Here is a 27,791-nt window from a genome sequence, read left to right on the forward strand (position 1 = left end):
TACACTGGGTTAATGAATAGATTTGTTGGGGTATTAAAAGTTTTCCTTTTAATCATTAACGTTTTACACGTTTTGTTGGGGCAGCAGTGTGGAGTAGTGGTTAGGGCTCTGGACTCTTGACCGGAAGGTTGTGGGTTCAATCCCAGGTGGGGGACATTGCTGCTGTACCCTTGAGTAAGGTACTTTACCTAGATTGCTCCAGTAAAAACCCAACTGAATAAATGGGTAATTGTATGTAAAAAAGAATGTAATTGTATGTAAAAATAATGTGATATCTTGTAACAATTGTAAGTCGCCCTGGATAAGGGCGTCTGCTAAGAAATAAATAATAATAATAATACAAGAGTTGTGATTGTGAAGCAACTATCATGTTGCTGCTTAAGCTCTTAAAAACACAAATCACTAACATTTTCAATAAACTTTACACTCGTAATATTTTGAACGATACATTTTAAAAATGCTTTGTTATTAAATTAACCTTGCATAGATGCATTTTATGACCGGGACACAAAATCTGATATACAACAACGTCAGAAAATGCTACCAGGATGCATATTCTGACGTTACACCGGCATACATCCTGATTAAATATTGTTGCACTTGGATCATTACCTGACTCTCCCTAAGGGGAAGTAACAACATTTTGAATTGCTGTACGCTTCAAGCGGTTTCTTGGATACACAACTGTTGAAAAGCTTGTCGACCAACAAGGTGTCCGACTTCCAGGGAAGTACAAACACTTTGACGAAGAAGAAATCAGCCAGGTTTTGTGAGTATCTACTGGTTTTCATTTCTGTAAACTAGACATTTGGAACGAAAAGGTTCCAATTCGTAGATTATTATCATTTTTGCGACAGCCACGGATAAAAGCAGGTGGGCAACGTTTTCCCTCAGTCCTAGGTTGTTAATCCGTGCTACTTCATTACAGTACTTTTAAACACACTGTGCTTTTGCCAGCTGTTTCAACGCAGACATGGATGTCTTAATATGTTTTATGCTGTATGATATTCGCATGTGTTGATATACAATACATCACTGCTCTCTTTATTACTTGGTTTAAATGCAGAGTCTTTCCTCCATGGGATGTGACCCTGGATGTTGTTAGAAACCCATAGCGTTTGCCTACAGATTGCACAGGCAGCATCTCTAAAATACAAACTGCATTAGACGAGCCAGAAATCTGAAAAAAATAAAATAAAATAGACGATAATTGAAAAAAAATCTCCTGCAGAAGGCGAGATTTAAATAATTAATAATTTACTGACATGAACAAGGAAGAAGTGCGTGTCTAAAATGTGACACGTGGATTTAAAGTACACACCCAGTTTCCTATATTCAACTAGATACCGGTATGAATTTGCCTTTTTCTTCCCTCCCACTATCGGGTACTGTGATCTTCGGAAAAGATTAATTAATGCACAGTATGACCAACGAAGTATTCAGATACGGAACCGACCAGCCTGTATCTTTGTGTTTACGCATATACTCTGTGTGCATTTCAGGTTGCATTACTTACTGATAACCGTGAAGGAAGAGAAGTGAACTGTTGAATGGCCATTTTGCAAAAACATGTCAAAAACTCGAGTTCAGAGTTTGTTAAATCTACCACGGAATCTACCGTCTTCACTGAAGCTGGTCCTTTACAGAAGGAAGAGGCAGATGACCCCTATTGGTCCAGGTGAGTAACATACCTTGCGTTTATATATATATATATATATATATATATATATATATATATATATATATATATATATATATATATATATATATATATATATTCCTTTGTTTTAATTCGTCTTACCCTTTTTACGAGCTTTCAGTACCATCATGATTTTTGTTGAGATGAATGCCGTTTAAGCTGTCCCACAACACAATCATGTCCAGTTATACAAAAAAAATGTTTCTTTGGTGACTTCTTTAGTGCATTAGAAACGACCTGGTTTGCTTTCCGGTTTGTTTCCCCAAAGGTTTTTTTTTTTAATTATTATTATTTGGTTGCGGACACACAAGCGTTCTGGCGCCTTGAAATAATACTTGTCACTTCACTCCAACAGACATGTTACCGTGGCAACAAGAAGGAACATCGCGTTATAAATGTTGATAATGTTAGCATTGAAGCTGCGGTGTCCCACAATAGTGTTCTCTAAAATGTAGTTCCTTTTTTAATATATAACTAATGCAGCCTCTGTACCTCTGTGTGTGTGTATCGTTTAGTCTTCTGTGTAATTTGAGCAGTTTGTTTACATTCCCCACAGATTGTCCTTGACATTGCATTGGTTACACCAGTGTTTTTGTTACTTCTACATGCAACAGTCGGAGGGAATAGAATGCATATTTAAAATGATCTCACAAAGCAAAGCAGATGTTAAATGACGATACAACCCATTTAAATGTAAGGTTATTTTGATGAGATCATCCCTCACTGTGTCCTGAACTTGTTGCCTCTTGGCTCTCAATTGGCACCAATAGCAAATTCTTATAGGCAGTACAATTTTCAAAAAATCTAGTGACATCTTAGTTATACCACTGGAATATATATAATTAAGCATATTATATGTAACATTTAAGCAAAGTAAGCAGTGCATTTACCTACCGTGTATCAGGTCATCTCTGTTGTAGCATTTGGGCGTTTCTGCAGAAGTTAATGATCGGTTTTGTTTGATTTTAAATGTCACCTTTTTAAATATGTTGTAAACAGTTTGTCACCAAACCTGTAAATACACTGAGGAAGCATACAGGCTCTTTTAAAAAAATAGTAAAAAAAACACTGGGTTGTTGTATTACCTGTTCCTGTCATTATAAACTTACTGGTGTATTGCACTCCAGCCTGTATATCTTGATGTTGATATTTCAACACTTTGTAGATACATACATTCCAGTCATCAGAGGAAAAAAAATAATAATTCTCAGTTGAACACTTCAGTACTGTATCTTCAGTGCTATTTTTATTTGGGTCAGAACAATTAATTTTCACAATAAAGTAATGTCGATTATGGGAGGATACCACCACAAATACATGTTTAAAGTCCCTTATCAGTGACATGCTCTTAAATAGAAATGCTGCTTTTTTATTGCCGTTACCATTTCTTCTTGTTTATAAAGTCTTCATTTAATGAGCTATAAGAAAAGACAAAGCACAGGTGAATAGCCACTGCTTACCTTTCCACAGCTTTATAGGCAATTTCTATACTTAGAATAAAGATTGTTTGTGGGAAAACAAACCCTATTCACTGCCCCTTTGCCCAGGTATCGCCTCCATACAAACATGTTATACAGCATAGAGGGATTACAAAGAAGCAGTGAAAAAGTAAGCAAAGGTACATCCGGTGCTAGTTTATAGTCACATTTGTAACACTGCTATTTAATATAGCTCTATGAGAGTACGCTTTGTGCAGGAGGGACACATTCCAGGTTTGTTGGACCATAAGGCAGTGCTCTGGTTACACCAGTTCAGTTAAACGCAGTCAATGCGGCTGCTCTCATTGAAACAATCCAACCCATTGCTTTAGTTTAGGGTTGAGCCTTTGACGTCTACCAGAAACTACAATGTACAAAGTACATTCCTTTTGTCTTTCAAGACAAGTGGACCACACCTTAATTCTCTTTACTAAGCCAACCTGTTTTTTTTTTTATCATATTCATTGCTCCCTGTATCCGTGTGCTGTTGAACTTCTCATTTTGAATGCTTTGAGAAGCCCTCTCCACCTTGTTTTGGATGCTTCCCAGATCTTTATTGGAAATGAAACATTGATAAGAGGCCGTTTTATAGGATACTGAAAGCACTTCAGGAAGAAAATGTAATTGTGAATCTTTAGATCATGTGCTAGTATAATCACATTTGTGTTACTAATGCTGGAGAAGGAACAAAATCACAATCCCCTTAAGTGAGGGGGTATGGTTCACAGCAGCTGTAGCAACTTGCATCTGAGTATGAAAGTGTGTTGCAGTTTAAATCATATGTGTGGAGCTGCTTGGCTAATATACTAGTGCCATTTGGGAAATGCTTTTTAAGAGAAATTAGTAGTTGTGCATGTTTTTTTTTTTTTTTTAAATATACCTTGAACAGGACAAACAGTATCATTATGCTTGCTTTTCTGTAGCTGTATCGATAGTAAGAGTTCACCAAGGTTTGCATAGTAAAAGCTGCCAAAGCAAAAGAGCACACCAAAAAAACCCAGCACAGTAAATGCATAGCAAAGTATAAGCAATGGAACAGCTTTTTAAAATGACAAATTAGCACAAAAAAAGGGTACAGTAAACTTTTAATAGACTCTGAAAAAATCCTGACTGCGAGTGTTGAGTGAACCGTGTTTGCTGACCTATTGTCTTTGCCCTGTCTTTCTTCAGGTCAGAAACCCAGCTATGGACTGTGGTGCTGCTTCTGGGGACGTGCCTGCTGTACTGTGCCAGGGTGGCCGCACCCATCTGTGCTGTTTCCATGGCCAGTGAATTCCAGTGGGGCAAGAAGGAGTCTGGCATCGTGCTGGGCAGCTTCTTCTGGGGCTACTGCTTCACACAGGTCCTTGGAGGATATGTCAGCGACAGGTAAGGCTGTTCCAATCTTTGTATTTTACCTTCATATTTATCGTTTGTGCCGATAAACCCAAAGCACAACCACGGACAAACTCTGCTTATGTATTTATTAGAAGTTATTGTTTTACGATTAGTTCACTTAGGCATTCTCTACAAACTTCGCAGCGGATAGAAAATCTTTGTAAATGATATTTCTCACAGTCACGCTCCTTCACAAGACCGATAATTAGGAATATGATTTTGTCACAGCGGTCATGGAACCCGTGAATTTTGATGTTTGTTTCCACTCATCGTTGAAAATAGGAAAGGTCTTTCGTCTTTTAAAATGGGTTCAATGCAAAGTTTTAAAGCAGTTAGCTAAAGGGAGGGTGGTTTACCGTTCTGCAAAAGCATAGACCCCAATTTGCAGCTCTTGCAGTCGTTCCCTTGAGGTGCTTAACCTGCCAGTGTAAATGAGAACGATCCTTCTAATCTTTTAATAGCAAAGCCACAGCTGTGTTTAAATAAATAAACGAAAAGGATATTCTCAATTTAGAATCAAATCAATCTATTTTATATAGCGCCTTTCATAGTGGACCACCATCACAAAGCGCTTTAAAAGATGCATTTGTTTAAAAAAACGAAATTTCAGTGTTCAGATTATTTTTTTTACATCGGTATACATGTTAAATTAAAAGCTAAGCATATTCCTGCTACCGTTGTTTTTTTTAAGAAGTACTGTTAAAAATAATAATAATAATAATAATTTGACTAGAAGCGTGTGTTAAAAGAAACACATTAAATACTTGTTTACTTTGCACAAATGCTAAAGTATTACAGTGTATTACATTTATAATATTTAAGTTCTAATCTGTGTAGCCGTGACTGTGCCGAGATTTTTACATATTTTTACTGTAACAAAATCACATCCTTACCTATAATTACCCTGGGAAAAGTGCCACAATGTTTTCTCACCTTAATCTAGTTGTCATTTCTGGGAATCTCTGACAGCATACCGGTTTGTTTTGTTCTTCACAATGGATCGCAATCACAATGCCACGAATGTCAAGCAGTTTGGGGCACAACGAGAAACATCAGTAAAACAGCAACAAAAGGAAATGGTCCCCGCTTGGTTTTCTAAACATGCTATATTAGTTCCCCTTTGTGTTTTATCAGGACTCAGCCCTGTGTGTTTTTCATTGTGTAGGGTGGGTGGAGAGAAGGTCATTGTGATGGCCGCAGTGGGGTGGGGGTCTTTGCTGGCCTTAACCCCCATGATCGCTCACTTCAGCTCTGTGCCCCTGGTGTCCGTGACGCTTTCCAGGTTCCTCATGGGGCTGCTTCAAGGTGAGTATCAACACGGAATGTCAGATTATTTTCTGATGCAGTTTTTATCATTTGCCTGAGCATTCCATTGCATTTGACGAGGCAGGAATGCAAGTGACAAAGAGTGCACAGCATAGTTGCCCAGGGTGGAAACACATTGCTTGTTGAATTGAACGTGGGAAGTATCAGTTGCAGAGTTTACAAAATCAATTATTTGCAAGTAAAATACTCTCTTGCTTTACAACTTGCATGGAATATGTTTTCATATGTTGACCTTTTTAACTGTAAAAAGATTGTAACTAATAAAGTAAATTACTTCCAGTTTGTATAGCTGCAGGCACAAGGAAGACATAAAACTAAATGTATTATAGTGTAGCTATGGATATATCAGGAATCAAAGTTTGGGGCTAATACAGGAACAAAAAAAAAAAGTATGCTGGCTGAAAACAGTATTTGTCAATTGTCAGCTCATGTGGCCCATGCATGTGATCTCAAATGAACTGCAGTCCGTGCAGCTTCATTCCCCCTCCCACTGCCCCACTTCTCATAGTGCGATAGGGCTATAAATTGTTTCTGTTGCTGTTTACCTATGGAGTAGTTCTGCCGACTGACGGTACTCTTTCACAAGAAGGTGTAGTCTCTATAAGATCATGTACCCTCTCTAAGCTTTTGGAATCATCCGGTGAGAGCCATCATAGTGATTTACTGCATACCCTGTGTTTCTGGAGTTCATGTTATTAGATACTGCTGTACACATGTGTTGCTGTAGTGCTGACTTCATTTTAGCTCATTTTTATGTGTTTGAACTGTTGCTTCTAGAGTGTGAGCTGTGTGTTTTATGTTGTATGCGAATGGCTCTGTTTTCTTTTCTTTTTTTGGAGGCGTTCATTTCCCTTCCCTGGCCAGTCTTTTCTCTCAGAGGGTGCGACAGCATGAGAGAGCCTTCATATCGAGCACAGTGGGAACCGGCTCCCAGATTGGGTAAGAGCCTTAATCCAGGGTAATGCTTACTCTTGCATGCCAGTTTCATGCTATCTGTGTGACTCGGACTATAATTAAGAAGTGCCCACACCGTCCCATTTCACCACGCCAGTGACTTGTCTAATGAGCTCATTAATCCCAATGATGCAGATTGTTTAGAGTGACATGATGGAAATCCTGACCTGAAGACTAAGTCATTGTAACAAGGTATTTTCTGGATTTGCCAGCAATTACATGAGCTGCACATTCTGTGAAAATAACCCGTTTTGTTTAGCGAAGACACCTTGAGGTAATTTACAAGACAGAAGCGCTATTTATAACCCATACAAATGGATTGATTCTTGTGCACAGTGTAGTCTCCACTGGTTACACCTTAACATTTCGTTTCCCCCACTTCCAGGACTCTGCTAATTGGGGGCGCTGGCTCCGTGCTAATGGACTGGTACAGCTGGGAGTTTGTCTTCTATGTCGCAGGGCTGTTAGCAGTAAGCTGGGCCTACTGCATTTGGAAACACCTCCTAAAAGGTACTAATGTGTGCAAATTATGCTAAAGATAAATGTTTCAATCCAGTATGCAGTATCAAATGTAAAAGTGAGTTTGCTGGCTGTTGTTTTTCTGCAGCATTTTCCTAGAAAATATTTGCATTAATTCAGGCAATAATGGAAGGGCTTGGGGCTTGGTGCCTAATGCGACAGAGTGCAGCTCAGGTTTCACTGCCTGCTTGTTTTGTAAATGTGGACAGGTCCTATCATCTCATTGGAAACAGTGGGGATCGGCCTGATGAAATCCAAGAACGCCAGAATTCCCTGGAAAAGACTGTTTAGTAAACCTCCAGTGTGGTGAGTACAGAGAACTGCCTGCCTGTGTAATACCACTCCATTAAAACCTGTGCTTTCAGTTCTGTTGGTCACTTTGGATTGAAGCAGAAGGATGAGTCATGTTAAAAATGGTCACGGGTAACGCCCGACTCGAGTCATTTGTTTTTTTTTCATTGCCTCATTGTTTTTCTTTCCAGGGCTGTGATTTTTGCTCATCTGTGTACCTCAAGCACATTTTATACACTTTTATCGTGGTTACCGACTTTCTTCAAGGACAGCTTTCCCGAGGCCAAGGTAAATGGTCTTAAATGCAGTGTTTTTTGCCAGCTTGTATCATTTCCACTGCTGTCGGTTTAGTTCAGATCTTCAATTGGGTCATGCCTGCTCGAGTAGACCAAATTCTGGGGAGGTCTTTCCTTCACTTGTGGTTGATGATACATAAATGATCTGTTATTGAGAACTAAATGATGAAACAATTGGGCCTCTCCTGCTGGGAATACAGAAGCGCTGGGCAGGCCTACTGTAGATCTGCCTGCAAGCCACGGTGCTTAGAAACAGATGCACACAAAATAACGGCCACTAGAGGTCTCCGAAATTTCGATTTTCATTCATTCTGCATAGGACTTAGATGTTACACAGCCTTGATTGTTTCTTTGTAGTTCTGCAACATTAACGGTGTGCTTTTTCACATCACAATAAGATGGCACACTTCGCACAGTGGTAAATGCTTTGTGAATACAGCCCCTTGCCTTTATTTACTATGATTGAAAAGCTTAAGAGTTTAAGATGTACATAAAATGCATATTATGATAGCAAGGCAATGTCTAAAATGCATTCTTCAGTTCATATTCCCATTCCCATGATTAGTGCACATTTACGTCCTTGTTGGCAGATGTAAGACAGTCGTTTTCTGTATTTCTTTGCAGGGGTGGGTGTTTAACGTGGTTCCATGGCTGGTTGCAATTCCATCTTCTGTTCTAGGGGGCTACTTGTCGGATCACCTTATTAGTCTAGGTAAGGTGTTATAATTTTAAGCCATCTGTAATTTAGCTGTTCATGTAAAATCACTGCTGATGGGCAGACAGCTCTGGTGCGTAATATACAGGAAAGCTGCGTTCAATTTCAGGTTGGCTAGTATCACTTTGTTTCCTTCAAAATCCTAAAATGTAAATTGTGAGTTGTTTTTTTTGTTTGTTTTCTTTTCTCATGTATTGCTAATGCAAAAAAAAATGCTGCAGTGTTTTGGGAGGGTTAGCATTGCCATTTTTGACGAACTGTTCTGTATTCTTGTAGGATTTGAAACTGCTGTAGTAAGGAAGCTCATGCAAGTATGTGGCACTGCTTTGATTTTTCTTCTGTCTTGTTTCATTTCTGTTGGCACAGCTCTGTTTTTCTGATACATTGATTCAGCAGTGTTCTATACTAAAACGATATGCATGCCTATCATTATCTTTTGTGCACCAAACACTGTATAAGAACTTTAGTGTCCTGAACTTATTGTACATTTTGAATGTTTTTAGACACATCTAAATGTAATACTAAGAACATACAAGTTCTGGGTAGACAGTGAGTGGGCTTGCTTTGCATTGTGATCTTCATTAGACTGGACCTCATGTTCTTGCTTCCCCTGCAGTTCTTTGCTATGGGAGCGTCCAGTGTGTTCACCCTGCTGTTATGTGGCACCAGAACCTTTCCCTTGGCAATAGCTTTCGTATCGGCTACCATGGGCTTCCAGACGTTTACCCACAGGTAAGGTAGCATCATTCTGGCTGCAGATCCTTGTTTAGTGTAGCACTAATTGCCAGGGATTCTTCACCTGCAACCTTCATTGACACAAAGCTTTAACTATTCTTTATTCAGTATATTTGGTATTGATAAAAAAAGGCTTCCTGTATTTAAATATTGCTTTTTGCACTGTAACCTTGTTCTGCCCAGTAACACCTGTAAGTTGCCTTGGATAAAGGTGTCTGCTACATTTAACATAATAATAATAATAATAATAATAATAATAATAATAATAATAATGTTTCCAAGATTATTGTTGGCTTCTAGAACAGTTTTAATCAGTGTCAGACTTTAATTCTGTCCCATGTTATAATCTTTGATTTGAGTTTCAATGTAATGTAATTCACACATTATTTTTCTTTACCCATAGTGGAGTTGCTGTCAATATTCAGGATTTGGCGCCCTCTTGTGCTGGATCCTTGTATGGTAAGAGAATCCTTGATGTCTTGCCTTTATTTTACATAGCACTGTGTAGAAAGCGGCGTTTTATCTTTTATTCAGATTTATACGGCTTGTCCAGAAGACAAATTTAGCCTACTATGCCTTTTGCTTCTGGAGGTCATAGGCTGTGTGGCTCAGTGGTTAAATAACAGGGCTTGTAACCAGGAGGTCCCCGGTTCAAATCCTGGCTCACTCACTGACTCACTGTGTGACCCTGAGCAAGTCACTTAACCTCCTTGTGCTCCATCTTTCGGGTGAGATGCACTTGTAAGTGACACTGCAGCTAATGCGTAGTTCACACACCTTAGTCTCTGTAAGTCGCCTTGGATAAAGGCACTGCTAAATAAACAAGTAGTAATAATAATAAGAATAATTATTATCTGCTCAGGTCACAGATGAGTTAAGCTGTTGAACTTCAGCTAGAATTTCAGGGGGTCGGGACACACCTTCATTTCTTTATCTTAAATTATTTCTAGAGTTTATTAAGTAATCTTCTTTCATTTCTCCACAGGTGTAATGAATACAGGGGGTGCATTATCAGGTATAAAACTGCATTTTTATATTGTATTTTAAGATTTGTTTTAAATACCAAGATAGGCCTGCCTTGCGTGTTTGATTTCTACAATAGAGAGGGTATTCCAAACCATGTAACCTTTTTAAATTCTAATCACAGTGGTATATAATTATATTCACAAAACATGTATGCGGTCTGTTTTTCAAAACACCACGTAACCTTAAAAGAACATTTTAAAATCTTGAAAAAGTCTTTTAAATAAAGAGGGAGTTATGGTTATGTCAATGTTTAGCTTGAGAGAATCAGCACATGTCTGATCAATGAATATCAGAAAGTACAACAGCATGTGTGTTCATTTCCATCCCGTTTTGTCCACAGGAGTGTTCTTTGTGTATTTCTCTGGATATGTTATCGACACCACGGGGTCGTGGGCCTCAGTGTTTGCCCTCATGTCTCTGGTCAACGTGGTCGGCCTGGTTATCTTCCTGGTGTTTGCTGAGGCCGAGAGAGTGGACATTGACGTCAGCAAACCCAAATGCGAGAGCATACAAATCTGAAGAAGGGGCACAGAGTTAACCTGTCGAAGGGACAAGGCGGGGTGCTGTGTCAGCGTTCACAGACAGGGTGATCTGTATAGGAGAATGGATAACCAGACACCCTTTGAGCTCTACAGCCTACAGATCAGAGCTAGCTCGTGCAGTGCACTATGAGCTTATGCAGGACAGCATCCCAAGGTTCCCTGGGAGATTAGAGCCAGCTGGTTTGGCACGGTGAGTGTGATGCTCTCGTGATCCACTAATCACAGGCACTGGCTTTGATGGCATGATGTTTACAGATTTGGAGGCTTTACCTAGCGGGCGTGGCAAACAGTGGAGTAGCAGCTCATCTCAGCCAGAGACTCGCTGATCTGGCAAAAAGAAACCTAATTTTCCTGGTCATAATAGCAATAATACTAGCCATACAGCTGCATGATAACTGACCTTGTCTTTTGTCGAGTACTGACTCTGACAATTGTGGTCGAGCAGTTTGTCTGCGGTGGTAGATTTCTGTATATTAAAAGCCAAAGATATATTTTTTTAAATATGTATTTTGATTGTCTTGTTTCATAGGATCGGTTAGCACTAATCTTGGCCTGCCTTACCTCACTTTAGGCAATGTCTTCCAAGTTTATTGCAGGTTGGGGACGAGTATCTTCACTGCAATGTCCTCTGATTGAATTTATCCCCTTCTTTAAAAAATAAATAAAAGTTGTAGAAAAAAAAAAAAACTAACCTTTTAAGGTTCAGGTTTTAGATAATTGTATTTATATCATATTATAATAGAAAAGGTTTTGAAATGCAAACATTTTGTATTATTTATTCCAAATTGACATCAGGTGTGCCTGGAGGCTTTACAGGTTTTGTAATAATAAAAGTTAGATTTTTATTTCTCAAAAACAGCAAATTGCACTTTGTAGAAATAATAAACTTAGGCAATAGTTCTAGTTTGGTACTGGTCATAATCAAACAGTGTCCTGTTCCTGCAGCAAGACTGTTTGCTGCTTCCTAGTCTAGAAATTGTAATTAGTATTATTATTGTTTACACATTCTACTAAGTGTTGTATTGATGTTTATGTTTTTAATTTATGTAATTATTATTATTATTGAAATTTCTGCTAGAAAAACATTTTGATAAAATAGTGGGAGGAAGGTCAATGGACCCCCAGTGGAATACTCATTTTTTACAGCATTGTTGCTTTTAGAACATTCCACTGCAATGATTTTGTAGATACCATTTCGAAGAGGTGCTAATTTGTTACACACTTTGTTCATGAAGAATGTACAGTTCTCACACGTTATTGTGGAATATTACATGTTTTATCCACTTAAATCAACCATGTTTCCTGTGTAAAGCCAGTAGTTTCATACAGTTTACGAAACATTATTTAAAAAGTAATATATAACAAACCATCTATGCAAAGAGGCATATCCTTTTTATATTGCTATCAGTACTGTGGGCATTTGAATTACCTGGTGATAATAAAATATACCGTGTTCATTTGATTTGCAGGTGTCTTTTTTACCATGCTTTTCTATAGCTGTCCTCTCAGTGGAAAGCACATCTTGTTTACTGTCCAGTTTATTTACATTACAATCAATTTAGCTGGAAGGCCCCTTTGCCACTGAATACAATAATAAAAAAAAAGGTTTGCCACTGTCATACAGGGCCACTCTCTCAGTGCTACCGGTAAATGTAAATGACTTCAATAAGCCATGAGAGATTCAGAAAACTGATCACATTTTGTTACACTGCTAACATATCTAATGAAATACTTAGAGAACTGAAGAACCACGGAGTAAAGAGTGATCTGCAAGATTGTAGAAATGTTGAAGTTCCAAAAGGAAGCATTTATAAATATTCACATAAATATATATATACACAATGCTGACAAACGATAGTCAGTATAGTATGCATACTATATATTATATTAGTATAAAATGTTTTCTATTCCTATAAAATAAAGTACTATTATAACAGGCAAGTCGTTCCACTGTACAGTGCCTGGCTGTAACACTTTAAACAAAAGCACTAAGAGCTTGAGTTGCCTTGTAGGGAATACAAGATGCTTCAGGCTTTTAGTTCACTTTTTACTTTGCAGAAAGATGCTGCAGACATACAGCTACAGTGGGATTACCCTTGTTTGTTTGTTTTTTGGTCAATTGCACAATACAGTACACGTGGCTGTATTCTATTTCCATTCAAACATTTCATGAATTTCAGAAGCAATCTCATTGTAACACAATACAGTGTCATGTTTCCAATGTCTCTACTTCTTGTGGCAGCTGGGGTAAACTTAACAGACCTGTCGCTACTCTTACACAGTTGCTGTTGACATCAGTTGCTGGTGTATGCTGGAGATATCAGTTGCTGTACCTTCTTTACACCAGAAGGGGCCACTATTGAGCTGTTTGCAGAAGGCTGTATATTGGAGAAACAATTGAACAATGTAGTGTTTTGGGTTTTTTTTGTAGGGTAGGATTTTTTATGGAGACATATAATTTGCTGTAACAGTTGTATGTTACTATGTAATTTATTGCTACTGTTGATGAATACATTTGTACGTGTTAACTGTAAATGCTTTTAATAAATAGTTAATTTAAAAAGTTGCTATGCCTTTTAGGTTTTTCTCCTTTTGTCAATACATTGTAAAGCATTTCTTTAAGTTATGTGTTGACCCTCTACCTGCGACAGTTGATTGAGAAATATAACCTGGTTTTGTCTATCTGGACATTTTATATGATTTGAACAACTTGTAACCTTGCATGCACCATTGTTTACTGGAAAACAAGCAAACAAAAAAAAACAAAACAGCATAATCTTCTCCAGCCACATTTGCTCAGCACGGTATACTGCTTGTTATACAACATCCAAAGAGTTTGGAGTAAATATTCAGGAACAAAAAAAATGCAGCCACACAATATATTTCCATATTTGAAGTAGAAAATGGCACCTCCTAATGATCTACGTTTTCTATATTTTGTTTCTTCTGGTTAGTCCTTCGGGTCTCGCTCCTCCTCCATTGCTTCTGCAGTGGTTGTATCTTTCAGCATTTCAAGCTGTGTGACCTTTCATCCTGCTTTCTTTCAATCTGTTGCTTTCACCTTTTGAATGCTTTTGTTTCCTCCACTGATGCTGTTCCTTCCTTTGTACATCACCTGTGCTTTCAGAAGACTGGCAGCAACATCTGAAACCCGTCAATTCAAACGCAAACCCTTTCATTAACAATACATACTACACTTTGCAGATTTGCAATTCAATAATAGAAAGTAAACATCTAGTCATGTCATGTCGAATGCTTATTTATATTTAAACTCTTCAAATCAGCTTTGATCAAGTGGGATCACATTAACACTCCACTTTATGAACAGAGCAAAAAAGAGATATATATGCTTGAGAAAATGTGATAAGTTTTATCACAGTAAAATAACACATCTATTGCAAACACCCCTGAGTATAAAAAATACACGATTGTAAAATCATGATGATTAACTGACTACAGGGGGCGCTGTTGGGCCAAATAGCCTCTAATAACGGTGCTTTTTAGATTTTCCCAATGCATAGACAGGAATAAATAATACAAATACTTTAGTAGCACTATTGATAGCTCTTATGGACACACATTTTAGTAACAGCAACAAGCTGTTCTATTCATTGCTCGTGTCTGTCTAGCTTCATGAATATATATTTTTTTCACAGTACCTCTATCTTATTAAATATCACACTAATTATTAGAATAGGAAAGTACTCACACTGAGGCTACAACAGTAGTAGAGGTCCATCTCTGCTCCATGTAGCATTGAACATGTCCTGTGAATAAAAGCTCCATAATGTATGTGGATGGACCATATGGCGGTGTTGCCGAGTGCTGTATGGGGAATCTGGCACCTCGGGATGTTAGTGGTCAGGAGCCAGACAGCCCTCTCCAGGGAGCTACATAGGTTGCCATAGCGACAGATGGCAATGCCCACTGCTATGGTACTGAAAGATCAAAATGTCTTTTAGAATTAAAATGTGTGTGTGTGTGTATATATATATATATATACACACACACACACACACACAAAATTGCAAATCTTTATACTGTATGTTTTTACAGAAGTTATAGTTTGACAATACTTAACACTGTTTTTGGGCTATATTCAAAGTGTGACTTACAATGCATTTACCGGCATGCTAGCAAAACATTTTAGGATTGTGCTTTATTTATTTTTTTATTTTGTTTAATCTGCAATGTGACGCAACTAAATCCCCGGAAGTTATTTGACCGTTTGAATATTTTGTACTCCATTTGAGGCCTGCGTGTGTGTGTGGTTCTGAACATCAGAATTAGGTGATGATAATGATGATGATGATCTCAACAGTCATGGTTTTCTCCGGAGACTGGACTCGTAGCTGGCTCTGATGGAATGTAACTAGTTTAGTGTCTCGGCCTGTCTGCAGAGAGCGCTAAAGCATCTGACAGTTCACTCAGCCGTGACCCTGTACGAGCGATCAAGGGGCCCTACCTGCCCAGTCACCCCTGCATCCTCTCATCGCCATGCCAGGGAGGTGAAAGAGAGGCTGTGCACGGGAACCTGTGAAAGAAATACAGCGTTGGGTTAGATGCATTTACAACAGGAAAAACATCATGAATAACGAGAGTGCTCATTTAAGAGCTGCTACATGTACTGTACATATATACCAGCTCTTCATAGTTCTAGAACGGGCAGTACCTGTTTGTTTTTCCCTTTTACTATATATATATATATATATAAATCATCCTCACCTTTAAGGTGTTATTGATTACCTTTGGTTCTAAATTATATGTTATTTCCTTGCTAAATTGCAAGAATAAACAAATCAGGGGGTACAAACACAACTATACAAAGCTGTCATTGCTGGTTTTGAGTTGCAGTACAATAATCTGCTATGCCATTTAAAACTATACTACAAAAACAGCTCAATCTAGCAACCCCCCTACCCCCAAATACACTGTTGGTACCACTGCAAAACAGAAGGATAACTTCAGATAGTGCCTCTCATTTCACAAACAATAAAGTAACATTTCCCCTCCTGGTACCAGTAACAAGTTATTTCTGGTTTGCTTTCCTGTTTATGTACCTAGCATAACATAAAAAAGCATGAGGTCTGCTTACTGCATTGAGCAAAAATGTATCTTTCCTAATTCTCTATAGCAGTGTGCAGCGACACTTAGGAGATACATTGTTAAAATCACACAACATTATAAAACAGAAGGTGCAACAGAGTGAGTAACAGATAACCTCAAATGTGAAAGTCTTAACTGCCTCAAGTAGTTTCTCTTTGCTTTACTGTCAGCTGTTGTGTCATATGTGTGCCTGCGATGTCTGTTTGGAGGTAACTGATTTGGAAAAGTGGATCCTGCAGTCAAAAATTGTAAGTCAAAGCGCTTAATACTTGTGACTTGAGATTGACAGTATACTAAATTCTGATTTTATTTGATGCATTCCACTTTTCAGGGGGTTAGGTTAGAGTCTATGCAGTTTAATACAGCACTCCAGAGATTTCTATTTGCATTACTGTTTAACGGTGTTATAAAAACAGCGAGAGAGACAGTGAGAGACAGAAGGGGAGAGAGTGTTACAGGCAGCTTTGTCAATAAGCTGAGAAAGTTCTGTTAAGCGTTCGCAAAGAAAAAAGAGAATTTGTCTTTTTGAGCAGCTGTGTAGCTGGTTCCGGCTCTTATTGGAATAAATGGCTATTGTGGAAACAGGAAATAACAGGGGTGTGCTGATACTCGCTGACACTAACTGCCATACTGAAAATATTCATTGGGAATTTACAGCATCGGTATGGCAGTAAAAATATCAGTGCCCTGGATGAGAGGAAAATCCATTTCCAATCAGCTTTTAAAACACTCAATGCGGAAGTTAATTGCCATTGACGGGTACTCCATTGTAAAGGTGAGGGAGGACAGCTTCTCTTTTTGAAATCAACACCTCAGTGAATGGATTTATTTAATACCTGCAGATAAATCCTTTAAAAAGGCAATTCCGAGTACAGGTACAAGTAGCAGCCCACCCCTAGCAAATAAGCAGATAAGCAACATTACTGGAGACACACACTGAAAACAAGATGCTATTAATGCCAGGGACAGCCTGGCATGCCAGACACAGGGAAAGGAAAAGCAAATCCCCACAACTCATTTTCAATTATTTAAGGAAGTGACTGACTGACTATTAGCAAGTAGGACACCAAAGGGGAATCAAATCATGCAAGTCTGCATCAAGTTTCATCACCAGCTTTAAGCAAAGTAACTAAACTCAAACGATAGAATAGATTTCTGACCTGAAATAAATGATTTAGCACTGTGATAGTGCAGTTAAATACCCAGGGCTGACTCCCTGATACGAGCAAGTTTGCAGCCAGTTGATAGTCAATTATTTTTTTGGCCCCTTATAAAAAACATTAAAACATGTAATAATTGGATATTTAATTAACTCCTGCAGTAAATCATCAGAGTCTCTCCACGAGTGGAGGATGGATTCACAGTAAGGAGCCCTGTCAGAGTGCAAGTAAATTAAATAGCCTCATTAATTAGTAATTAAAACAGAGCTAATGACAATGTCATAGTGTCGGCATTTCAGTGAACGTCCTTCTTTTGTATGTTACACTGCTTCTGTTGCAGTGATACGAATTTTAATTAAATGACATACTCCACAAGGCATCGAAACAGTTTGCATAACCCTTTCCTACAAAATATCTCTCTCTCTCATATCGGCTGCACGGAAACCACAACGTATAGCATTTTGAAGCAGGTGGCACATTCATTTTAATGGTATAAAACTAGCAAGAAACCGCACAATCATCAAGCGTTACCGCTTTTTATCCTGAATCGATATACAGCATGGTTACATTATTAAAGACATCATACATCCCATCAGTGGAAGGCTATACTGAACCTCCCTAAAATGTACTACAATATCATTGATTGTTTTTTGCAAGCTAAAATATATAGGTTTAAGATCTGTGTCCAATCCATATTGAAAAACAAACGGCACGACAGAACAAATGAGAAATCGGTCTACCTTTCCACATGGTAACCCACTGCATTGCAATACAGCACTGCCACAAATACCCGAGGGCTTCTGTGTGCTTTCATTTCAGGGGTATGCTGTGTAGTATTTGCATCTGTACAGCAATTTGCTTTCACACTTTCCTATGGGTTATTTTATGGCTAGCAGCAGGAATGGTAAAAGGTCAAACATGGGATCCTGACTGTATAATGAAGGAGGTGTGATTAATCCCAGGGTCTCTAAACCTCTCTACAGAGCATGTGGAATACCTGCCGTGTTTTGCACTTCCAAGAGTCCATAGCTTCCAGGCACCGATTCATACACTGTACTAGACTAGACAATGCTCCTCTGCACATGCCTATTCTAGACGTATAGCAATCCCATACATAAATAGGGTTATTTACTGTAAGGGTACAAAAACAATATGATATATGGGAGTTGTCATGTCAGAGGTATACCTTTTCAAAGAGCATGAAGAAATAAAAATAGTACAAAAAGTATCAGTAGGTAGCTCCATATATTGTGTATAAACTAGAATTCATATGAATATATGACACAGCGGGATATATGTAAAATAGTATATTTTGTAATATACATTTTATTTTACAGATATTTGTACAAAATGTACTACTGTCATATAAAGGCTAAACATATATATATATATATATATATATATATATATATATATATATATATATATATATATTGCATAACAGGTACCTCTAATATAGTGCACCCCTTGTCTATTACCCTATGAAAAATATCATGAAAAGAAATGTTTTAGCCGTGTATAATGGTGCATCTCATATATAAGTTGTAGGGGCAGAGTTCACATATATAAAACAGAAGCATTTTTATGGGTAGTCTGGTACTACAGTCGAACCTTGCAGCCCTCTGGCTTCCTATCCATTTGGCTCAGTCTCCATGGCTACAGATTTAGGTTTTTAAAAACGTCAATCCCTCTGAGCCTTAAATGTGCTTATCGTCTGAACCGAGGGTGTATCAGCTCGGCGGCTTGAAATCCCTTTTCACTTACTGTTGTGTTCGTTGTTCAATTTTTCCTGGGGTGGCTTAAGCCTTTGCTCTCTTAACAGATAGTGATATGTTGATTTTATCAATTAAAACACCATCAGCTGTTTCCCTCCTGCTCAGCATATGGCCGCTGTTAAGATAAGCGCTGAGGCCCGGACGAAGCAGGGGGACAGATTTAATAGTGTCATCTGGGGCCTGGCTACACCTGGGCATAAACTGAACTGCCACTGCCAGAGGAGCACGTTTCAGGTTAACAGCCTGCTGAACCCAGAACTCTGCAGGCTCTAAAAACACAAATAAAGATTAACCACACACTACACAATCCAGCTGTGTACTGGTAACCACATTCCAATGGTTTCTACAGCCAGTTATCATTCTCTTCAGCCATGGTACCTGGTCTATCATCTGGAGTGTAGAGCAAGTACTAAATACACTCCAGTCCTAACACCAAAATCCAGCCCTCAAGCATCCCAAACAGGACCAAACCATCTGACATTAGAAATGCATTCTCTTTAAAATTGTAGTGCAAAGTCAACTTACCTCCTGCGAGATGCAATTCAATTTCAGGTGGCTGGAAAACAGCTACAGGTGCTGCCAAGTCAAGCAGGACACCTATACCGGGTAGAGAAACAACCATTAAACGCAGAATGCGCTTGTAGTCCTGTAGACCTGCACGATGTTTTATTATCATTGCTTCTACATCATCTCTCCCAGTGAGCGATATGTTCCCAAAAGACAAATGTGAAAAATCAGAAGGCTCTGGCCTGTTGACTAGCATGCTTTGCAAATCAAGCATTTTACTGCTTTTTGAAAATGTGTGTATAATTTAATAACACTTATTTTTCATTGCTGCAGAGTTCTTGTGATTGACTATAGATATTTTGGTAAATTATTATCTGTTAATCTTAAAAATGGTTTTAATATTGGTGACCCAGCCTGCATTATATGTTTTCAGTTATTAGTTTGTATCATTCACCCAGTATTTGGATAAACTGACAAACTGCAATTGTGATTTGAACTCTGCTAAATTACTAATTTAGCTCATGATCCAGAATATTTTTTCCTTTATTACCAGTTTATGTTAAATGAGCTCAGCATCTCCATTAGTAAAATCCTGTATCAATACCCCCTGCCCTTTTTTTTAAACAAAAGTTTGGCTGTCAATCAATGCTAGCCTCAGGCAATATGCAATGATTAAAAGGCCCTGGAGATAAGGAACTCTAAATTAGATTTCAATAAGTACATTGAATATTCATAACAGGGAACATCTAAAAGGTAAATGCTTTTTGATCTATGCAGATAAATATCACTTGTGCGGATCTGAGGTCTTTCGAATGAGCTTCTAAGTTATTTTTGCACCGGGTCCAAGCTAGTAATCAGTCCCTGGGGAGGGTGCAGGGGAATAATGATGGCTGTACAAAAGAAAGAAACATAATTAATGTTTATACCAAAGGGACAATGAAAAGGGCACCCAAACCCAAGTATTAATGAATTCATATGGAGTACAAGTTAATCACGACACAGACTGGGCTTGAACTACGATAGTTTGAACATGGTTAGAAGTCATTACGGCATTGAACAAGAAAAGGAGCTTCCGTACAAAAAAGAACACGTGTTTATGGCAGTTTCTGCTGCCAGCGGTTTTAGTTTTATAGAGTATGGAAATTGTGATTAGATGTAGCTAGAAAAGGTATGAGAGGACCAGTTGGAATGGCATGAATTGCACTAAAAATTACTCCAATTATGTTGCAGTATATTGTAAATTGAAGAAGACGGTCTCATCTTCATGTTGTATTTTTATCTTGGATTCCTTCCCACAACAGTACAGCTGAACATTGAAATAGGAGCACTACAGACATAGACAGGTCGGTAAGCTGTTTGGAGAGCACTGCAATAAATCACTATGCATTGCAATACACAGAGAGAAAAGAAAATCTGTGGTGTATTATATATGGTCTTACTCTCAAGTATACAGATCCCTGTCTTAATAAATTGAACACACTAGTTTTGCCTGCACCAACTGTACCGCATGCAAGACTCAATTTGACACTTGTACAGAGGTACACCCATTCAGATCAAGCACTGTGCATAGCTTATGTTTCATATAAAGACCACATGCCTCAAAATACCTTGGATACTAATGTATTTTTAGGACCACGGTGTAAATGCATCGGTTTCTTTCAAAGAACCAGTAACTTTTGCCTGGAGTTTTCAAAGTGCCGTATTACCTTTTGCAAGGTTGGCTTTGCGTGTCAATGGATGATGCTCCAGCCCCGAGGCTGGTTTGCTGAAGGAGCAGTACGAGTGCAGACCTGGTATCTGGGAGGCTGGAGAGGGATAGGAGAGGTAACAGCAGCAGACATACCTGTGACAGCTGCGGGCTCGCTTCCGACACTGCAGCTGCTGCCTTGCTGGAGGGGGGCAGTGGTGCTGACACTGAACTAGAGAAGGCATGGATTCACTTTATGTCTCCTGTGGCTGACTCCCAGCTACGGTATAACTGCCATCAGCTGTTCCCTACCTGAAGGGCTGAGCAGGGACTGGGAAACACTGTAAATGCAGAGAGGGAGAGCTGTATTCTGGTATTTTTTTCCCCCTTTAGTGACAAGTAGTTTAAACGTGAACAGGTTAGAGTCTGACAAGGTTCGCCGTCCCATCTGATCAGACTATTGTATCTTACTGACAGCATGCCCCCCACCTCTCTCTCTACGAGAATCACTTCCACCTGTCAGTTTCCACTATGCTGGTTATTATTGTTTCAACAGGTTAGTCTGTGAATATGTCTTGAAACAAAAAATACCAGCGTCCCACTATCAAATTCAGCTTTACACTGAAATAAAATGAACCCTATACATGCTACTTATCATGCAACAAACAGTTATACATTGGTATTAGAAATAATGCTCTAACATGTTATAAGAATGTTATAATATACTTAAACTATTGTGTACAGACTGCCTGACCAATAATTGGTTGAAGTGATACGGCTGGGGTAGATCATGGCAGATAAAGTCTTCCTATGGCCCAGTCAATCTGGATAGTTCCAGAGTTCATCTCCTGTCTGCTGTGATTAAACAAGCAGTAATGGGAGTACAGGAGTTTTTGTTTTAGGTTGACATCACTCGTTCTTACATTCACACACTTTTCCATGCACTGTGAGGAATGGATGTCGGAGCAAATATGTGTATCACCTCAACAAACGCTTGTAAATTGAAAGGAAAAGGTTGGGTGAGCTCTGCATTTCAGAGAGGCACAGTGTATGCACAGAAGTCAGGATTTCAATTATGTTAACAAAAACAAGTACATGTCATCCTCAGCATATTATCACCACATGTTTAATACTTTTACCAGGTTAGTGGTGACTCCTGATACAGTCACTCCTCTTTTTATCATTTTGAAGTGATATTAAAAGGGTTGGAATGTATTTATGAGTGTAAAACTATCAAAAATACACTATATCATCAAAGTCCATTTACTATTAATATAATGAACTGAAAAATATCTTGCATTTATCAATTGAAAGCAAGTTTGTTTGTTTTTTTCATTTTACAAAAATTACTTGAACTGGATACTTGATCATTTTAGGTTGAAGAATTTAAGAGCTGTAAAAAACTATTAGTTTTACAATGTTAATACAGTACACTTTTAAAAGAATTGCTAATTGTTAAGATCAAAGAAGATTCAAGAAAAAAATATATATACATAAGTTTATAAAGATATATGCAGAATATACAGATTTGCACAGTACCTATCATGCAGCAGGTCTTTTGTTGAAACTATAGTGAGCATTTTAGAGTTTTAAGCTTGTCAAATGGAAGCCTCAATCACACAGTCGTCTGATGTGATATTCCCAGTTTGAATCCTGATTTTTATTTCGAAATATTTTAAAAAACAGAATTGTCTTAAACATGCGGCCAGATGTCCAAGTTGACATTATGCTTAAGGCATTTGACTTGATAAAAAGCATTGGCTCTTGATAAAGGGGGATTAAAAATGGGCCTGAGGCAGTCTTGTTATATTAAAAACATCCTGGGCCCCTTTGTATGGAGATTTGCATACATTCCGCTTTGCGGAGTGTGCCCATCTGTTACCTAGCATTGTCCCCAAACAACAAAGTGTGCTTCAATATTTCACATCTCCATCACTTGAAAAATTAAAAAGAGACGGCGAGAGTTGGCACCACTTTGAATCCGAACAGATCCCAAATGTGTTCAGTCCTACAGTAAACAGCACTATTTGGCAGGCCAGATTTCAGAAAAAAATGGAAATGTGATTTTTTTATTTTATTTTAAAAAACAAATAAAAATTGAGAATGTAAAAAAAAAAATAACAACAAAAAATGTTTAATATTTTAAAAAGCTGACTAAATATTAGCAACCACAGTAATCTATGCTCAATAAGCATTATGCATTTTTTAATGCATTATTTACTTCTACAGTACTTCAGACTGTCTGTGGTCTTTGTGGAGCTCAATTATAACTGTTTAATATTGTTATAATTCTTTCTAAGACATGTATAGATGCCATATTATTTATTTCTAATAAATCCTTAAACTAAAGGGTTACCAAGAAATCTCCACGTTATTACCTTTGACTGTAATCTACCTCCAACCCCAGTGCAAAACTCGCATGCATTTTCTCATGAAATGATTTTACTTAGACTGCCAGCCAAGCTTGTTAAACAAGTTAGATTTAACAAGCTGGGCACCCTATAATTACACTTAGGACTTCCCTTTCCTATGCAAGCAGTAGGTGGTGCTGTGTTGCATATCAGATTGAAGCTTTTTTTTTAGTTTTTTGCTAAAAGCTCAGTTTGAATTAGATTTTTGATATTTGAATGCACAATATTATCTGCACGAGAACCCTTAATATTGAATTATGCCTTTTAGATTTATGCAATATACTGGCTTTTTATGAGGGGCTACATATAAGCTTCTAGATCACACTGAGATATAATCATTTTCTGAGCTGCTTCAAAACGCGCACTTTGCAATACTGATACATTAGCTTTGCTAAAGAATTTAACAGTGCGAAATGGATTACTTTTATACATGCATGAGCTATAAAACTACAAAGTCATCCCATTTCTTTTTTTAACTATGGTTTTTAACTATGGTTTTTACTATCTGCACATGATTCCAGACATTTATTACTTTCACCGACACTGTAAAACCAGATAATTAGACGAATATATATCTGTGTATTCATCTGTACCCCCTAAGTCCCAGACATAAAATTTTCAGCAGGAAAAAAAAAGAAAGATTGGCTAAAGTAAGTAGTTCAAACATGGGTGTTATAATGCAAAGTGACCTTGTCTCCGTTTTATTAGCACTTTCTCCCCCTAGGTTTGCAAGAGGCTCAGATTCGTGCTAATGAGCTGTAATTTCAGAACACACTAGATTAGATTTCCATTTAAAGAAAATGACAGCTCGAATGAAGGGATTTAAAAAGAAAGAAAAACATGAAAGCAAACTTGAATGTTAACCTCCAGGAGGATTCTGGTGCAACGGCTTCACATTATGTTACAGAAGACCATCTTTCTCCACAATGTGATTGTGGGCATATTAAATACAGCCAGACAGGCGGTGATAATATTCCATACACAGTGATCTCCAAAGAAAGGTTCTGTAAACCTAAATACAGGCAACTGGGCCAGTAGGTTTTAAACCAAGTCATAATCAATATTAAAATACAAACCCGTAGTAGTGCACTGTATGGATGTACTAAACCAGAATCTCAACACTAAAACACACACAAAAAAAAAAAAATCACCTGGAGCCCACACAACAGGGAATGTCACTGAAAACCCTCCTAAAGTGTACGGCCAACGTAAGAGCATAAATAAATATGGCAACACGGTAGGCTGCTTGTGTCTGTGTGCGAGCTGCAAATGCAACATGGTTAGATTTATTCCAGGAAAGGAAAACAGGTTTTAGCAGTTGACATTTCAGCTGCATTGCCTTCAAGAATAGCCCTAAGAAGCACCATGGCTGGAAGTGCTATAACTCTCCATGGGGATATTCCTGATCAAGGTTATAAAGTCAAATTGTTGAACGTTTCGCTCTCGACAGTAGATAAGCCCTACTGTACTTACCTTGTGGTGGAACATTAGAGAGTTAAAGGAGGTGGTAGAATGATAAGCAGGGATAATGGTTAGATTGCAGGGCTGTAAAACAAAAAATAGAGAGAGACCTTTTTTAGATTTCATGGGGTCAGCAGACAATTAAAGATCGGTATAGTGGACAATATGCAAATATCACGCTACGCTATTATTTCATAAATTGTCATTGTTTATGCTGGTAGGCTGTCGGAAAAGGTCACCGCTTGAAATGGTTTCCTTTGACGGTGCAACTCAAATACATTAACTTCAGATTAATCTGGATTTGCTCTCAAAAAAAGGCTATTATTTAAAAGGCATCGCAAATGCTGAAAAAAACATGGCTGGAAGGTAAAAATCTAATCAATGTAATGGGATGCATTAGCCAAGTGCCAAATCTTCAGCTTTTGACGGGAATCCCAAAAATACGGAACACAGAACCTCATAATTAATTCGATCCAGAGAGGCCACATGGAATGCATTTGGGTTTAATTCACCCTTAAATGTATCTCAGCAGATTAACGTATCTGTTAAAGTCAGGGATACTTAAGATAATATTAATTTAATCACTCTGGTAACTCATACTTTATGAGCTTAAGTGTTTTCCAGCCAGACTCCAGTATACAGCATTAATTAAATGAAACCATCTGAAATTGGCATTAATATGGGACACATTGTGAAGCCCTCCTGGGCTGGTTGTGTAATGAAGAGAATTGTGCCATTGGTGACAGGTGGTGTAAGCCTCTGTAGGTGGAGATACAATAAATTAAGAGATCATTATGTTCCCTTTGGATTGTTATTGATGTGTAAATGTAGAATAAATGCAGCTAGTAGTAATATAAAAGGTGATTATCCTAAAGTATCTATATTATTATATTCACTTTACAGTTGTTTTTTTTTAAACCAGGATAACTATTTGTAGCATTTCTTGGGTGTTCATTGTCACATGTTATCCTCTTTATTGTACTTTGTTGTAGACATGGGGTATTATCAGGCTGCAAAAGCTCCATTAAAGTCAACAGGTATTAGTACCAGTTATTGGGGTACAGTACTAGACTGGCCATGAGCCAAGAGTGTCCGTTCTTGTAAAGTTAATTTCTTTTTTATCTTTTTTTCCCCCCTCTGAGACGTGGGTTGGTGCTTTGGTTCCATATTAACACCATTTGTTCAAACAGCCGCTCAAAATAAAGGTGCAATTTGCATATTCTGACAGAACAGCACTGAGACAAAACACAAATGTTCAATATTTAAGCTAAAACAGTACATTCAAACACTTTATACATAATTAACAGAAATTAAATTCTAATTGCATTTTTGTATTGGGTATACCTAGAACAGTGGCTGGATTTGTTATATTTTTTGAATCCACAGATAATCTGAAAGTTTACTGTTGAAGTCTTTTTCCAAAGAAATGTCAGGGGTAGCTTCTTTAAGTAAAGCTTATATTTAAATACACAATGATCTAATGCATTAAACAAAAAAATGTGCTTTTAAAGAAAAAATGACAACAAGACTATTTGTCAGTTGACCTTTTCTTAAACTCAAGCTACCGCTGTGGAATCTGGGATATGTAGTTCTTTATAATAAGAGATAACACCTTTCCTAGGACTACAGTCCTACAATTCACTGCAGAGATGATGCATTTCTAACAAAAGTGAAACAAAAATGATTTCATATCAAATAAAGGCAATTACTTGGAAAATACAGGTATGGGCATACCCCTAATAATTTGCATTATTGCCTAGATATGACATTCTCAAAAAATTGCAATGTTAAATGTACGTTCTCCTTTTAGAGATGGAAGATTTGCAGCAGAAAGCAGGTTGTGGCTTTTACTAGCTGGGATAACAAAGTACAGTAGAATGCACAGGTATATAATGAACTTGTTACAGTATTCATACACCACACATTCTCCAAATACTAGAGGATAGAATCAGCACTGAAAATCACCTTAAACTAGTATCCACTCTTCAAATTGATTGATAAAAACAAAATATGACATTTGCCTGTCCTTCCAACCCTAAACTGTCCATGTTTCAAAGAGAAGATCTAAACCAGAATGGAAATGTTAAGCCTACACAAGATCTCATCTGTTCTGGAGAGGAGAGGTGGCTATCTCATTGACCTCACCTTGTATGCTCCTACCAAAACAGATTGAACTTTCCTGTCAGCCAGGACTAAAGGGGAATCCTATATGGTTTACACACCATGGGGAAGGTAAATGTCAGCTCATATTCTGAGCAGCAGGTTAGGGTGCTGTCCTGAATTGTTCTTTTATATATAGTGGCCTCCTGGAATATTCTGCTTTTAATTCATGTAGATCAAAACAGCAGCAGCTCTTTGATCATCCTTCTGGTGTTTATTACAAAGTTATAGGGTAAAGGTATTTTTATATTACACGGTTTTAATCATTCAAATAGTTCTATATCTGTCAGTAACAATATAAATAGTTTTATAAATAGTTTTATGGTTGATCTTAGTTATAATGGATTAGTGTTCACAACAAGAAATGTTTGCCACCACCTAACATACTTCGCTCCACCTTTTCAGCTTGCTATCATACACATTAATATAAGTTATCTCTTGGTATATCAGTATATTATAAGATACTATTCTATTTGATCTTTTTTTTAAATGAAAAGTAAACCAATTTTTGTGAGAATTAGTCATATAAGGATGACATTTCAGGGAAAGTAAATATCAACATTACA

General features: G+C 37.8%; 1 protein-coding gene across 2 annotated transcripts; it reads left to right on the forward strand.

The window, feature by feature from the left end:
* Window positions 1–588: 588 nt before the first annotated feature.
* On the forward strand, window positions 589–12,420 carry LOC117429478 (voltage-gated purine nucleotide uniporter SLC17A9-like). 2 transcript variants are annotated; one of them, XM_059003624.1, is made up of 14 exons: window positions 589–769; window positions 1,503–1,678; window positions 4,348–4,545; window positions 5,720–5,859; window positions 6,720–6,819; window positions 7,220–7,344; window positions 7,563–7,659; window positions 7,836–7,932; window positions 8,565–8,652; window positions 8,932–8,966; window positions 9,272–9,387; window positions 9,794–9,849; window positions 10,376–10,405; window positions 10,757–12,420. In XM_059003624.1, exons 2-14 carry the CDS (start codon window positions 1,551–1,553, stop codon window positions 10,933–10,935), a joined length of 1,389 nt encoding a protein of 462 aa, XP_058859607.1. In that variant the 5' UTR covers window positions 589–769; window positions 1,503–1,550; the 3' UTR covers window positions 10,936–12,420. The 2 variants fall into 2 exon arrangements, with proteins under 2 accessions (XP_058859607.1, XP_058859606.1); XM_059003623.1 differs by lacking the exon at window positions 589–769 and having other exon boundaries at window positions 1,335–1,678.
* Window positions 12,421–27,791: the final 15,371 nt, after the last annotated feature.

This window comes from Acipenser ruthenus, chromosome 29, assembly GCF_902713425.1.
Source record: "Acipenser ruthenus chromosome 29, fAciRut3.2 maternal haplotype, whole genome shotgun sequence".
In the NCBI taxonomy this organism is placed as follows: Eukaryota; Metazoa; Chordata; class Actinopteri; order Acipenseriformes; family Acipenseridae; genus Acipenser; species Acipenser ruthenus.

What these genes read in the sequence shown, in the direction of transcription:
- LOC117429478 (XM_059003624.1), top strand. Translation starts at nt 1,551, where the DNA reads ATGGCCATTTTGCAAAAACATGTCAAAAACTCGAGTTCAGAGTTTGTT. An exon ending in TAGTAAGGAAGCTCATGCAA is followed by an intron (nt 8,967 to 9,271) that starts GTATGTGGCACT and finishes CTTCCCCTGCAG; the next exon opens with TTCTTTGCTATGGGAGCGTC. An exon ending in TTGTGCTGGATCCTTGTATG is followed by an intron (nt 9,850 to 10,375) that starts GTAAGAGAATCC and finishes ATTTCTCCACAG; the next exon opens with GTGTAATGAATACAGGGGGT.